Genomic DNA, 15727 nt, shown 5'->3' with positions numbered 1-15727 from the left:
CTAAATGCAGTGCTTTGCAGAGGCTATCAAGTACCCCTGCTGCTGTTGGACAGATTCCACCTGAGCTTGTAACTCAGCATCTTAACAAAGCACTTTGGTTTTAGCTAATTGCTTCCTCAGCGAGGAATTGGCTCCCTTCCCCTGCCTCTCAGATGATCGCATCCCTGACTTGTGCTCACACCTTCAGTGTGCTTTTGTAGGGTTACACCAATTTACAGTGAAAACTCCAAGAATTACATTTTGTGGGGAGAAATGAGGGGTGAAAATGGTCTGTTGCATTATTTTTTTTTTTTATCAGCCTGTGATAACTGGAGCATGTGGAGCATTTTCATTTATCACTGTTTTCCAGGCTGCTAAATTCATGCTGCAGGATCCCGCAGTTCTTCCAGAAAGCATACATAGAGCATCATAGTCTAGATTTCTAGACTGTTAAAATGTCATTTATTGGTTATTATACTGTTTTTTTTTAATATTCTGTTGCTGTGCAGTGTGAACAAACTAAGCCAGCCAAGAGGAATGCTTCCTGAGTGCTCTGTGAAGTGTGCAAGATCTGAGTTCAGCCCTGCGGGTTGCTCACTGAAGGCAGGAGCTCCTTTTTCCTCTTGGTGGTGCAGTTCTCTTCAGCTAATAATAATGTTGTGAATGTAACTGCTTTGATTTCTTAGTATCTTTTTCTCACCTGCTTTCCTATTCACAGAAGTGGAATTGTTCCTCTATGTTCTTTGTAACAATGAAGAAAGAAAAGTAATGAATTATCTGTACGAAGTAGGAAAAACTCGGATCAGGTGACAAAGCAAAATGATAAGCAAGATGGGAGCATGCTAGGATGGGGTGGGGGAATGTTGGTGTAGTAATTTGCTAAACGAGGTGGGGAGGAGCTTTTGATGGTTACACTCAGAGCTAGCAGGAAGTCGTGAGAGTTGCTGAGCAAACTCACAAGAAGTTGAGCAGTAAATAAATAAAGCAATGCTTGCAGGGAGGAGCAGGGATATTCTTCATTGAAGGGCTGTACTGTGCTTTCTTAGCTGAGAAGAGCCACGTTTAGAGTTGTGTGTGTTGAAACCATTCATTTTGAACTGTCTTCCTTTCCTTTTCAAGTCCTCAATGCAGGGTCTGATGTTGACCTAGAAAGCAGGGAAGGGATGTCACAGGACAGCTAGTACTACTCCACTGTGGTATGTTTAACCCTGGAGTACAACGGGTTTATAAAAATATACGTGTTTAGGGAAGTATGGGCTTTGTGGGGGTTTTGCAGTTATGCTTAGTTCACCTTCAGATTTTAGAACACTGCGTAGGGTTTTTTATGAGTTGGTGGCTTCTCTGGATCGTTTTGTCTGTGTTGACTTTGTCATATTTTATAACAATGTTAAAAAATATGAATTAGATTTGCTTTTAGTAAAATGCCTTTTCTTGATAGGACGTTACTCAGACTGATGAGTTTTGGTCAGAAGAGTGTTTGGTTTTGCTTTGGTTACCTACAGGCAGCAGCAGTGGAACTGTGATGGTGGTATCTGCTGCAGCTTGCACTTCTGGGGGCCTTGTAATAAATTGGGAATTAAGTCCAAAGTGGTGGGAGATGTTTCTATGCAGCAATACTCACCTTATGTTTTTGCTTGTTTTATGTGGATTTGATCATCTGATGCGTGACAACTGTTGCTTCATTTCGCTGGGAGAAATCATGCAGTGCTGAGAGAGTAAAGTTTGACCTCTGCCTAGAAAATGGCTCACTCTGAAACATGGCAGTCATCTGCAAGGATGTTTGGGGTTTGCTGAGAACTGTCAGCGTTTCCTCTGCATTCCTAAACCCCAGGGAATCCCCTCCCTTCAAGTTCTGAAGCAAGCAGTGTGGAGGAATAACGAGCACTTCCTTCCTTGCTATTTTCAGTGGCTGAACTAGAAAGTACTGCTCTTGCTCTAGCTCCTGCTTACTGAGCTCTGCACAGTGTGCTTCTCTTCTTACCTTCCTCAAGTCTGGAGTTCTTGTATGTGTGGCAGTCGTGCAGTAAGTTCTGAGCCGAATAAAATCAGCTAGGTGTCATGGGTAATGTCGTATGCTGAGTTCAGCATTCAGCTTCACATTCAGTGTAAAGTTCAATACGAAGTTGTTTCAGAATTTTCACTTATGAAAAATCCCAGATTTATTGTTCCTAGCAGCATGTATTGGGTTCACTTCTCTCGCCCCTCGGGAGCTTGTTTAGCTTAGGGAGGCGTGGAAAGCAGCTTGATGTTTTGGATCTTGAGAGGCACTCTGGAGTTGTTGGAAGTGTCTGTCGCTCCTTCCTCCAGTTCCATGTAAACAACCTTGCTGGCTGTTGCAGAAGGGAGGAGAACCTTTCAGCTGCAGAGCGGTGGCCAGCAGCAGGAGCTGCACTGCAGAGCGCTGTGCTCCGTGCCAGAGCCAGCCGGTGCCTTGGGCTGGAGACGCTCTGTCAGGTGGCCTGTGTGGTGACAGTCAGCACTAAATGCCATCCGAGGAGTTGAAGATGTTGGTTGGAAGGGTCTGCACTCCTGCCATTGTGTGCTTTCAAGAGAGATACTTTGCTAGCAAATCTGAATTTTCAGATGATTGTGTGAAAGCTTTAGTGAAGCTGAATAACTTTTTCCAGTCTCCTCCCCAGTTATTCCGTTTCAAGCTTTGCATTTCTGAAGTTTTGCTATAAAAGCCGTTTGGCTGTTTTTAAAGGAGAAGTTTCAGTTTTTCATCTAAATTCAGAACTCTTCTTCCTGAAGGATTCTGATACTTGGCAAGGAAAAATATAAGCCTGATGGAATTAGTTAAACCTTGGTAAAGGTTGGGATGAGACCATTTCTGTCTCCTCTGGCTCAGGCTGCAATCTTGAAAAGAATTCAGCATTGCTCACAAAGTACAATCTGAAAAACTCACTTCAGCATTATTGTTCTGCATATTGCTTAATAAAATCGCAGTGGATGGAATGAAGGTTGTTCTGACTCCCAGCAGCGGGCTTCCTTTTGCTTTGGCTGCAGGCTGCATACGAGGTGGGCAAGTGTGGAACAGGACGGCAATCTTCCGCTGTGCCGTTCTGCATTTGTAAAACTGCAAGGCAACACAGGACAAGTCAGCCTCTTTCCTTTTGAAATCAGGCTTTCTGTTGTAATAAACATAATATGTGAGTTGTAGTTAAAGCTCTTCTGGTCTCCCTAGTGTTGGAGAGGGGGCAGAAGAGCAGCACTGCCCAAGCAGATAGTTTTGCTTCTCTGTAGCAGATGAACATTGTCAGGTATTCTAGCTAGCATTCTGTGCACAGAGTTGGTCCTTCCTGCATGTTTTTGTTGCACTAAATCTGTTGTTTCAGAGAATTTTCTCCTGATCTTCTCCTTCACATTTTCCACTTAAAGGAAAGAAAGGATGCGTGGATATTTCCAAATTAATGATCTTAGGTACATGGTGGTTGCATACACAGAACATATGGGTGAGATCTGTGGAATTAATTTCATCTAATCTCGGATGTGATATTCTCAAACTCATTCCAAGTGACCTGCCTAAGTCAAATAAAGGATGAGATAATGCTGAAAAAGACCAGAAACCTACATGTTGGCTGTCTTCCATTCCTGCAGCGTGCATCTAAGTTGACCATAAATTGTTTTGTATAGTTAAATTGGCTGAGTGGGTTGTTGCAATATGGTGCCATTATGATGCCTTTGGTTGTTTTAGGATTTGGCAGAAACCCAGCCTACATATGTGCAGACAAGCAAAAATATCTGCGCTAGAATGTGTGTGTTCATCTGTAGCCTGAAAGCAAAATCACTGTGTAGTTCTGGGGAAGAAAAAGGCTCTCTGTTTAAAGTTTGTGCTGCTTTATGGAGCTGTTTCCTGTGAGGTCTCTTCCTAGGTGAGCATTCCTGAGCTGTCTGAGCAGGTAAAGCTTTTGCAGCTGCCATGGGGGGGTACTGTGGATGTTGGCATTTGGGGGTGGGAGGTGACAGTTGTGCCTTGGGGGTTCCTCATGGTGAGGATTTGGGTACTTTACGGGGAAAAAAAGCTGCAAAAAGCTTTAAAGAGAGCTTCAGAGGACGAAGAGGAAATATGGGTGTCTGATCACTAGGGAGCAAGAGTAAGGAAAGTTGGCGGAACAGTCTGTGCACTAAATCTAGCTGAAGTCACTGTGTCCTATTTAAAAACACTGATATTTGTGTGTGGTTTGTTTTTTGTGGTGTCCCCCAAGTTCTCATACGTGGGAACTGCAGATTCTCTGAAAACATGGAGGGGCTCTGCCTACAGACATACACATATCTGCTGCTTTTGTGCTCAACTGCCGCCCATGATTGCAGCATTCATTTTATTTGCTTTCATATTCTATTAAGGTCTGAAGAGTTTTGCTCACGCTGAAAGTGAAGCTAAAAATATCAAAGCAAGACCTTTAAGCAAGGATAAAAGAGTAAATATTTGTATATCCTGCTCTCTGCACGGGTTTGGAAAGCAGAAGTCATTTTCGGTCCAATACTCTTATCAGTGAGGCTGTTGGTTCCTGCATGGCCACAGAGTGGTACAAAAGACCCCAGAGGATTTCCATCGGAAGGAGGTGCAGCAGGAGAAACAAGGGAAGGGTTTGCACTGCTGTAACAGCAGTATTTTTGTGAATGGCCCCAATATAAGCTACGTGCATGGTGTTACTTGAATTTAATTCTTCAAATGCAGTTGCTAGTTGTTGACAGCAGCATCCTTATTAAACACTGGGGGAATGAAAAATTGCCTTAGACTTTATAAGACATGCAAAATCTGAGCTGACTAACCATAATTAAATTTCATTTTCTATCCATCTCCAGCCTCGCTCCCCAAACATTCACTCCACAGTGGGTACTGCTGAGAAATCTGTTTTATCTTATGGGGCTCGTTAGTTCTCCAGCAAGCACTGCTGGCATCAGGGTAGAAACTCAGCTCCCAGTGCCTTTAGTTATAGGTTGTTTGAAGATGCAGATTTGCTATGGCTGGGCTAATTGTTGGTCTCAGGCCTGGAAAACTTATTTTAAGTAACTTGTTTGTTAATGGTTGTTGATCTTTGGCTTAGGGTAGGTGTGATTGCAAGCGTTTAAGAAAGATGCCCAATATAATTCAGGCTTTGCTTGCTTCCTTCTGGGCATCATTCAGAAACGTGTTTAGGTGTGGGGAGGCTTCTACAGGACTCCTCATTTGCTAAGACTGGTATTAATTGGTTGATTTAAGTCGGCATCTCTGTGTTTGAAGGACTGGAGCACTGTCCTTTAGTCCTTTATTCCGTGACCCTCAATGAAAATCTGTTAAGCTGAAGGACCAGCTGCATTTTTAAGCTTTTTCTCCTTATCAGCTGGATTCCTCTTCAGGGTTTCCCTCTTTTCTTCTCTTTGCAGGGAATCTGGCGCATCCCCGTGGATGAAATCGACCGCCCGGGCAGTTTTGCATCTCATATGAACCGCTCTATAGTGCTACTGCTCAATGTGCTGTCACAGCTGAAGGATTACAGCACCCTGCTGAAAGTCTCATCTATGCTACAGAGGACCCCTGATCAGGGAAAGTACGATGCATTTATTTCAATCTGTTGCTGCCTATGTTTTGTTCTTTTAATAACTATTTTATTTCAAGACGTTCTTATTTTAGGAAAAAGTCTATAGGCAGACCTCCTTGGGAATATAGCGCGGTGGTGGGTAAATTTTCTCAGGGTTATGATTCCAGAATAGAGTTTAGAGCTCCTCTTCATTTCCCTTGGAACTCAGAGCAGCCACACAGCTGCCCTACAGATATGCATAGGTCTGCTATCACGTGAAGGGGTTCACTGGTGGAGCAGGGCATCGCATCCCTCAGGGCCTCTTGTGTAAGAGCTGTGTCCACTGAGAGAGGTCACAGCACAGGCATCCTGCCTTCCTGTAATCCCTGACTGCCTGAACAATGGTGCTACAGGCAGCTGATGCTATTTAAAAAGCTTATCCTATTCAGGAGTGAGCTAATTTTAATTGTATTAACCTTACTGAGGAGGGAAAAAAAGCCATTTAACATGAACTATATACAGATGTGTATCAATGGGAAGACCAATAAACAGCTAAAGAAAACACTGAAGCAGTTGCAGTAGTTCGAAGTTGTTTGCTGAGGGGGATTTGTTGAAACTAATCTGGCAGATACCAAAGAGGTTGAGCTGAGTGATTGATGGCAGTAAGTTGGAAGCAGTTTTCACATGTTTTCAAGTGTGAGTGCATATGAATTTGCATAGATCATAGCATGTCTGGGAATATGTCACCACATGTTCAGGAAACTTGAAGCCAAAAATAATTGACTTTTAACATATCGGAAGAACTGGACCATAGAAGGCTTAAATTCTGTTCTAAGCGAGCCTGAAGTAGAACTAAAAATATTATGTTATTTATAAGTCTGGTCTGAATTCAACAAACAAGTGATTTGATGTGTTGGACCAGCCAGCGCCAGCCATGACGAACTGCAGTCATTACAGGAACTTATAAATACAAATCTGGGTGTGTCTGGTGCATGCCTGCAGCATCCGAACTTCTAATGAATAAATAAATATTAGTAATGGTAAGTTTTTATGTATGTTGCCTGAAAGACAAAGCAAACATTACTTTTCAGAACGTTACAGTGTAGAGATAAAATGTTCATTAAAAATGTTGGCTTTCTGACCAAGTGGTATTCTTCACAATTATTTACTTGATAATTATTTGATTTGAGCCCTTTTAAACCAGCCTGTTTTGAAATTAAAAAACAAAACAAAAACCACCTATTTTCTGTCAAGCTGAATTGGGCAGGCTGGTTAGCTGGAAATGTTTTCTTTCAAAGTGGTCTAGAGCAGTGTAATACAGTGAAGTTGCCATGTTTTGGTAAATTAAATGAAGCCATAGAGTGGGTGTACTCTGTAGAGGGGTAAAGTATGAGGTTTTTAGAATAGTGAATGGAAAAAAAGTGTTTTCACATGAGTGTTTTAGGTTTAAAAGCCTACATTCAAAAGTAACCAATATGGTGAATGAGGAAGGGTTTGCTGATATCCTTAGTGTCACATGTGCAGCTCATCCAGAACATGAAAATCACCTGGCAGTTCAGGACAGCTTTGTGTGATTAATACTCTCTTTCAAGAAAGTTCTGAATAGAAAGCTAGTATTTCAGGGGCTCCAAAGGCCTGACAACAGAAAACTGTAATCCTGGTTGTCTGTTTGTTCTGTGGCTTTAGCATTTCTCCTCTTCCCTTTCCTCCACTTGTAGATAGCACTAAATCCATCTTTTCACAGAATCACAGAATGGTTGGAAGGGACCTCAAGGATCACGAATCTCCAACCCCCAGCCACATGCAGGGCCACCAACCTCCCCATTTTGTACCAGACCAGGCTGCCCAGGGCCCCATCCAACCTGGCCTTGAACTCCTCCAGGGACGGGGCATCCACAGCCTCTCTCTTTGTCACATCTCCTTAAATGGTTTTGGGGATAGGAGTGGAGAGGTGGAAGAAAACACAGATGAAGTTTCATGTTTCAATATACTGTATTCACATACAGTACGTTTCGTTTGCGTTTCATCTAGCGTGTTTAGAGCTCCTCTGAAATAAATGCTAGCATTTGCTGTTACAGTCATACAGCTTTTTGGCAGTTAGCTTCATCCGTGTTATTTCACTGTGGCACAGGAAGTACTTACGTGATGCAGATCGCCAGGTTCTGGCCCAGCAAGCCTTCGTGCTGACAGTGAAGGTGCTGGAGGACACGCTGAACGACCTGACGCAGGTAAGGCAGCAGTGTTTCATGGTCACTGGATTCACTTTGCTCATTCCTTGCATCTACTGAGATTGAAGGATACTGTTGCTTCTAATACCTTTCAGTTACATGCAATTACATGTAAAAGTTCCTTTTAGCACAGTTCTTCTGTTTTTGAAAGTCAGTGTTAAATATAGTGGTTGAAAATGGATTACAGTGAGTTTGATGTGACTCTCCCTTAAATTTAGAGTAATAGTAATTACGTGGAATAAAAGAACTGCAGTGTTTTCAGGTGGAGTCTGTTGCAACTTTTCTTACCAAATGAAGTGAAATTCCTCTTGCAAAACAAAACCAGACAACTAGATATTGCATGTGTGCCAGTTTTTAAATGCGAGTCCTTGACAGCAGCAGATGTGTTACTACATTTAAAGGTTCAATTTTTAAATGTCATTTAGACACTAATCATCTTTCAGGTTAAAATAACTAGAAGTTGAAAGTATTTTTTTGGTAAATACGGTCAAGGAAGAACTCATTTCTAAGGCTTTTCCAAGTTAGCAGTGTCAACGCTTAACAAACTAAGGAAAAAAACCTCAAGGACACTGGATCTATGTGTAAAATAGTTCATAAATGAATAGTTCATAAGCCAAGGAAGAAGGGGTGGTGTGCTGATGTTTTCTAGCTTTAGACCATTACCAAAGTAAAGGTACAAAGTTTCAAATGTTGCACCTGTGTTTTGCATAATTCTTCATGTAATAACGAGAAGAAAGTTATGCAAGAATGACCAAAAGGAAGATTCTGAAATTAGAAGTTGATCTCCAGCTGCCAAAAGAAACAGGTTCACTTTTGATTATAATGCATCGGCAGTAAAATTTGTGCTACTCAAACCTTGGATTTCATCTTTTTGGATTCCATAGCGTAGGATGAAGTACTGGGGCAAAGGGGAGGCAAAGATTGCGGCTTTGGTTCAACCTGTGCTGCTGATTTCTCTGTGGTGTTTTCGCTGATTAATGTGCTTGTGGCTTAGACTAATTAATACTCAGGAACCAGCAAGAATGAAATTGGAGTAAATGTGTTTTCTTCAGCAGAGGCAGTAGTGTGAAGGTACTCATTGTCATTACTCGGCTGTGCCGAAGTGCTTTCTGAATTTTATATGTATAATAACAGAGAAGAGTGATTTATTTTATTAAGGTTTCAGAAGATCAGAGTGCCAAGTCTTCTAGCCTCACCTCAGGAAGGATGACAACAGACGTTTCTAATAAAACTAGTGCTGAAGAGAGCAAAGATGTCCTTCCCAAAAAACCAGTTTTGTCTGATGGAGTAGTACACAGTACTGAAAATGGAGTAAAAGAAGTGACTCAGGGACAGATCCCCAGTGCTATGGACATATTGGAACATGAGGACAAAAATGCCAAGGAAATTAGAGAGCTCCCTAGGCCTGGTTCTGTTGAGCCTATGGATTTTGATGGATATTCCAATGACCCTGAAAAAATTGATACTTCATGTAAACGCGGTGAGCCGGACCGTCTTCAGTCTGGCAGGAACTCAAAAGAGAGAGCTCCAGAGAGCCGGACTGCAGAACTGTCTTTGGAAGAGCTAAGCATCAGCTCAAAACAGCAACAGCAGGCAACTAAAGTTCAAGCAGTACCTCCAGAAGAGCCTGTGCAAAGATCAAGCAGGAAGAGGAAATTACTGGAAGATGTTGAGTCTGGGAAAACACTTCTGCTTGATGCCTACCGAGTGTGGCAGCAAGGTCAGAAAGTTATGGCCTACGACCTGGGTAAAATTGAGAAGATCATGTCTGAAACATACATGCTGATTAAGCAGGTATTCCATTATTAACTTGTATTTGTGACTTCACAGATTATTACAGAGTAACAATCACCAATCCAAGCCCTATGAAATTAACCCTGTATTTGTTCAGAGGTAGGGTAGATGAGCATCTCCTAAAGATCCCACTCTCCTGACAGGAGTGCTGCTAAGGTGTGGGTGGAAAGTATGCTGCTCCGTGTTCTGTAGTCCAGGAGTCCAGTCCTAAATTCCTGAAATCAGTTCAGGACTCTTAACACCAATTGTGGGGAGTTTGTTCATCCCAAATGTTAGTTTGAAGAGTTATGTAACTTTAAATGTATAATCCTGAATAATTTAAGATGGCTCTCTGCTGCAGAAGTGCATCTTCTCTCACTTACCCTATGCCCCACATCCTCATTTCATTTGAATGTAATTGGATATATAGATGATCTGAGTAATTATGACTTCATTAATTGTGGTTTTCTATTCAGGTGGATGAAGAAGTAGCACTTGAGCAGGCAGTCAAGTTTTGCCAGGTGCATATGGGAGCATCAGCCCAGAAACAGGTAAGTTCTGTGAAGTTCTGCTTACTTAAAACATGCTTTTATTAAATTGTCTGCAAAGGCAAGTGTGTGGTTGAGTATTTGCAGAAATTAGAAATATCTGATTTTCTTGTACTGCTGTTGTCTAAAGATAACTGGAATCACATTAGTGGTGGGAGATCATCCTTTCTTTGCTTCATTGCTGCTGTATGTCTAGCTTGACAATGAGTCTGTGTACCTAAGAGTTTTTAGGAAAACACCAAATCATCTTCAAATTGAAGCATTTGTGGCACACTGCAGTTTTCTGACCATCCACATGATTTCTCAGAATTTCAGGATGATGATTACCTCTGTCTGATCCCTTAAAGCTGACAGCCTCCTCATTTGCTGACACTGCACTCTGCTCAGATACCAAATATCTTTTCTCTCAACTTGTGCCATTGAGAACTCTGATTTTTAACTCTAAGTTACTGAGTTTATATTGGCTTCTAGTTTTTTAATTTCTCCAGCAAACAACTGTTGAGCTTTAAAGGGATGGTTATTATCAGTCTGTAATTGTAAATAAAGTCAAGAAGAAATCTGAATCACTGATGTCTTTAGAGGTGATTCATTTTGCCTAATATTTCATCTTCCCAACATCTCCTTTAACTTCATCTCCCCATTGCATCTTCCTAGTGGAAGTGTATGAGGAGAAGCACGCACAGTGGCTGATCTAGAGATGTGCACAGAATGCATCACAGCTTCCCAGGTAGCAGTTCTCCATTGCTTGGTTCTTCTCCCTTGCCTATGTATTGATTTTCATTAAAATGGAGAAAAGTCTTGGAGAATTTCTGTCCACGTTTGAAATGTGGCTGAGGTTTTGTTCTGTAGGACACAGCTGTCTCTGCTTTGCAAAAACGTAGCATTTTCAGGAGGTGTCTCTGATGTTAGCAATTGAAATATTGTCTTTATGTGAAATGGATCCGAATACCTGATCCACCTGTGCTTCAAAACAAATACATACCTCATATTTTCAGATAGTTCTTCAAGATTATGGAACAAATCAGATATCCATCACCAGCACACTGTCACTGTTCTTTATATCTCTTCCTCCTGGCCTCAAATCATGTATAATTCCTGGTCCTTCCTTCAGTGTGTGTTAGCATACATGGCAAATGCATTTTCAGAACAAAAGCACGGTGACGTTAGATGCTGGTTAATAGGAAGAGAAGCTTGCAAGATGAATACTTTATACAGAAGTAGAAGCCTCCCTTTTATTTTTTTTCTTTCTACTAAAGCTGTACAAAATTGAGGCTGACGATCAGCTCCTGCCATGAGGTTGGTCCTGCCTGTTCTGCAACTTCAGGAAATCCTGATATTTCTGTGAAATACCTGAAACCTTTCAGAACTCTTTCATTTCCATTTTATTTCATACCTGTGCCTTCTGTTGGAGTATAAACCTTGCATTTTCATGCACCTTTCACTTGAATCTCTAGGTAATTTTTTCTCATCTCATTTTGCTGGATATTGTTCTACTGATTATCATGGCCTTGTTGAGGTGGTTAGAGGAGCTTCAAACCCTTGAAGCTGGCTCTGTTACACAGTATTTGCTCTGTCCAAGATTACCTGCACACTACATTTCTTCCTGAGATGGTGTGAATTCTTGTTTGTCAGGAGATGTGCCAGCCCATTTTTTTCTCTGCGCTGTGTCTGAGTCCTGAGCATCCATAACTGTTCCCAGTTGTTAGTACTAAGGTAAGAATCACCTGACAGCGCATCTAGTTAACATGTGCATTTAGACAGTGCACCTCCTAGCAGGAAAACAGAAGAGAATGTAAGAGTAAAGGGAGCTTTCCTTCATTGAGGTTTTCAAGGAACTAACATTTTTCTCCAGTTTTTGCCCCTGAGGAAGCCTGTAGCATTTTTCTGTTGAACTGTAGAAATGAACAAAAACGTCAGGAGAGGTTTGCAATGGAAATCTTTCTTTGTTTGCAGTCTGGTATTTAGCAGGTGGCTGTTGTTAATAAGTACATCTTTTCTCAGACTATTAAGACTCTTTTAGTTATAATAATTTGTTTTGGAGGAAAAAATACAAGTCATCACACTGTGATTTAAGATTTCAGAATAAAAGGAATTTCCTAATAAGCTTCTTTAAATTGTAATGTAACTGTTTGCCTTTTGGATTTATTTTTCTTTTCAAAAACTACTTAATAAAGTCTCACATGTCAGTCAGATTTCTTGCTGGGCCTTTATAAAGGTTCTTAGTATGCTATGCCAGCTCTTCCAGCAAAGTCAACAGTTTCTCATGTGTGCAGCAAAATGTTAGAATGGTGAAAAACCTGCACACAGATAATCTTGAAATAGATATAAAAATGGAGCTGGTATTTAACTGCGCTGGAGGCAACGAGATTTCATGTTTAATCACTTGAAATAAAACATACCTCTTAATGTGATGCACTACAAAGCTTGTAAGCATTCCCTTTTAGGAAGCAGTCCCAACTAATGAGGTTATCACATACTGCAGTCTCGTTTTCATCTATTTCTAGCAGATCTCGTTAGCAGTGTGAGGCTGTCCTACTGTTTCTCATATAACACTGAATTAGTGTGGAGGCACAGGAATAGCCGCTCTTGTAGACATCTGTCTTCAACAGACTGGATCCTGTTTTATTTAAAATTGGCAAGTATTTGCCTTCTGTAAACAAATGATGTCATGCGTAAAGCTGCCATAAGCTAGAGAAGCTCTTTGCTATTGGAGAATTTGAATAGGATTGTAGGGCCTGTGGTTCTTCAGCCCCTTATCCCAGACCGAAAAATGAACACAGAACTCACCTTGATCTATGTCTTCCTCTGCTGGCTTTTGTGTTTTGCAGTTCCAGACAGCGTATGGGATTTTTTTTAATGAAAATTGTCACTTCCTATTGAATTCCGAGATGCTTGAATTGTGACTTCTCAGCTCTCTTCCAGACCAGTCAGAGTTTTTAACCTAAATATTTAGCAGCTCTGTTGAAATCTTTTTATATCCCTCTTCAGACATAAGCAGGAAACAATACAGCAATCAGTAAACGGAATTTGACAAAGTGGGTTATTATACTTTTGTGATGAGATCTTTTTAATAGCTTGGCCCTAGTGTGACACTTCCACTTCGTTTCAGAAACCCTCTGTGGTCTTCATGACTGAGTCACTGTTAAGAGGCTCTAGCATCTTCTCCAAAGTCAGCTCAGTACATGGGGAAGTGGCTTGAAAAAGCTGACTCCCTGCTTTGAAGGAGGCAGAAGGGAATGATGGTGCAAAACCATCGTTATGCCACACGTAAGCTCCTGTGTTCATTCTGTTGAAAGAAAAAGACAAATCAACAAAGAAAGTAATGTAGATATTCTGGCGTGAGGTGCCTGTAGGGTAGCAGCGTCTTCTTCTCATGTCAGGGACAGAACATTCAATTTCAAAATGGTGTCCTTTAACTATGAACAGCAAAACATGTGTAAAGTATTGCTAGACATCTTTACAGGATGCTTAATGGTGTGCTTGTGCTTAGGCCATAATACCTTTAACAGAAAGGTGTACCTGTATTGAACCAGTACAGAGTAAGATAAAATGCTATAGCCTTGGGCTCTCTGTGTGGTGAGGAACCTTTTCAGTTAAACATCTGTGCAAGCTTAATGATGTCCAGCTCTTCCTTTTAGGAGTAATTGATGTTTTCCCATAGCAAATGCAGTTTAGCTTTCCCATGTCCTGCTGGTGGGCATTTTGTTCTGCACAGTGGAATTCAGTGACACACTTCTGCTTCATACGCACTTCCGTGTCAAACACCATTTTGTCAGACTGCCCCACTGCTGCCATCTCTGCTGGCACAGACATCTGTGTGGCCACACAGCGCTGGCATGGAGAATAAGTATTCCTGACAGTCATTCTTCTTTTTGAACTTTCCTTTTTAAGTTCACTGTGAGCAGGATTTTTGATAGACACGTATCAACTGTGTTGAAGCTGCAATCCAGCAATAGTCCCTGTGTCATTAGTATTTAACTTACTGAGATTATGTGATAAATTAATGTAGTTAAGGGTCAGACAGCATTTTGAAGGATGCTTGTTCTTTGTCATTTAACTTCTCAATCTGAGCAAGTTATTAAAAAGATTTGCAGGCATCCTAAAAGAGTCGGCTGTTGCTCTGAGTTATGAGGTATATTTTTAGTTTTGCCCAGAATGATTTTCTTATGGAATTAATGGTCCCTGAAAACTGAATACCTAGGAGGCTTTTAGAGGAAAATGAAAGATTGAGGCAGACTGGGTTGACCTTGACGTAGCATTACACTTCAGTGTGTGGTCCTGTGTCCTTTCCACTGACTACCTGAAGTTGACGATACTAATTTCTTCATTTCATGTATCATACTGATGTGTGTGGTGCTGTTTGAGACATGCCTGCATGGAAAAGTTACTGCAGCAGAAGCTATTAGTGCAAATGAAAATATTTCAGTGTAAGAACACACCTGCCTTTTTCTCTGGACCTGGAATATGAGAATGTTTTTTATCACTGCATACTAAACGTTGAGTGCCATAATACTGAAGTTAGAGCTTTCATCCATGTTAAAACTGCCCTGTCAGGTTGCTTGAAGGGGACAGGTGAAACTTCCAGGCCACATTTTAGCATATGCTAAATCTCATCAGTCCTGAGAACTGAATTTATAGAAAACACTGCAGACATGGACTTTGCACATAGGTCTAGACTCAACATCTAAAAATACAGTAGTGTTCAAAGGCAAAGTTCCAAAATGCCACTAAGTCTCTAGTCCTATGCTGTGACCCTTGAGAGTAGGGAGCTGTATGAAGAAATTCCTACTGATGGATAGCATTGTAGCAGCTGAAAATTTCTGTTGGCTCCTCACAATATTGTATATCATCTAAATGTCATGAGAAGGGACTATTTCAACATTGCTGAGTTATTTAAGAGTCACTGCTGCCCTTGCCAAAGCATCCCTGCTCTGGGACCAGCTCTATCCCTGAGGAGTGAGAGAGAGAAAAGCAATTTTTCATGCCCCCCTTTCCTACTCCAGCTGCCAAACTTGAGCCCTTCCTGTGCTGCTTACAGATGAGATCCTCCCTTTGGCCCACAGCTTTGCTCACCTTTACAAAAGCACCACATCTGTGCTCGCCTTCTCTTATCTACTGGTGCCGAGCTGAGTTTTCTCCTTGTTTCCCTTTCTAAACCTGCAGTCAAAACTCCTCAGCACTTTTTAATGTCAGACCTAATTAAACGTGATGCTTCACATTGAAGCTGCAACTAGAATCAAAACAAGTAAATGTTCTTATAACACAAAGGCACAGTCAGGTGATGCAAATGAGACGTCTTCAGGCTCCTGGTGGGCTGCCAGTATGTCCTTTACTTCTATGAACTTTTGCTGCTTCTGTAATAGGAAAAGCAGTGTTTAATGGGGAAGGGCTGTGTGGTAGTGCTGCTGCCCATGTCTAGTTCTGGAGCAGATAACAGAGGTTTTGGATCCCACTTTTGCCAGTGCTGGCAGTGGGTCATCTTCACTTGCAGCCTAGCAGTGAGGAATTGTAGGGAAATGTAGGAAAATGGGCTTCTGGAACTTGGGGCTGGATCCACACGTGGCCTGGAGAGTGATGTACTGGAATTGACTCTTGAGTGTTAGTGCAGTGGTGTTACAGTCTCTGTGCTGGAACTTACAGGGAATGTGACCTCTTGTTTGGAACAGAAGAAAATTGTGTACTGTGAGTAAAGCTGGAG

At 41.5% G+C, this 15727-nt stretch overlaps 1 protein-coding gene across 6 annotated transcripts in view; it reads left to right on the top strand.

Annotated features, from left to right (window-relative positions):
• Positions 1–15727, top strand: part of CABIN1 (calcineurin binding protein 1) — a 92754-nt gene that overhangs the window by 56286 nt on the left and 20741 nt on the right. For all 6 annotated transcript variants that reach the window (XM_048963883.1, XM_048963882.1, XM_048963880.1 and 3 more), the window contains exons 31-34: positions 5347–5510; positions 7612–7708; positions 8867–9502; positions 9958–10032. In XM_048963883.1, the coding sequence (XP_048819840.1) occupies positions 5347–5510; positions 7612–7708; positions 8867–9502; positions 9958–10032 (972 nt within the window). The remainder of the gene's footprint in view (positions 1–5346; positions 5511–7611; positions 7709–8866; positions 9503–9957; positions 10033–15727) is intronic.

The sequence above is a fragment of the Lagopus muta genome, chromosome 17, assembly GCF_023343835.1.
Source record: "Lagopus muta isolate bLagMut1 chromosome 17, bLagMut1 primary, whole genome shotgun sequence".
Classification (NCBI taxonomy): Eukaryota; Metazoa; Chordata; class Aves; order Galliformes; family Phasianidae; genus Lagopus; species Lagopus muta.
Note: the sequence above shows the minus strand (reverse complement) of the source record. Positions and strands in the feature narration are given on the sequence as shown.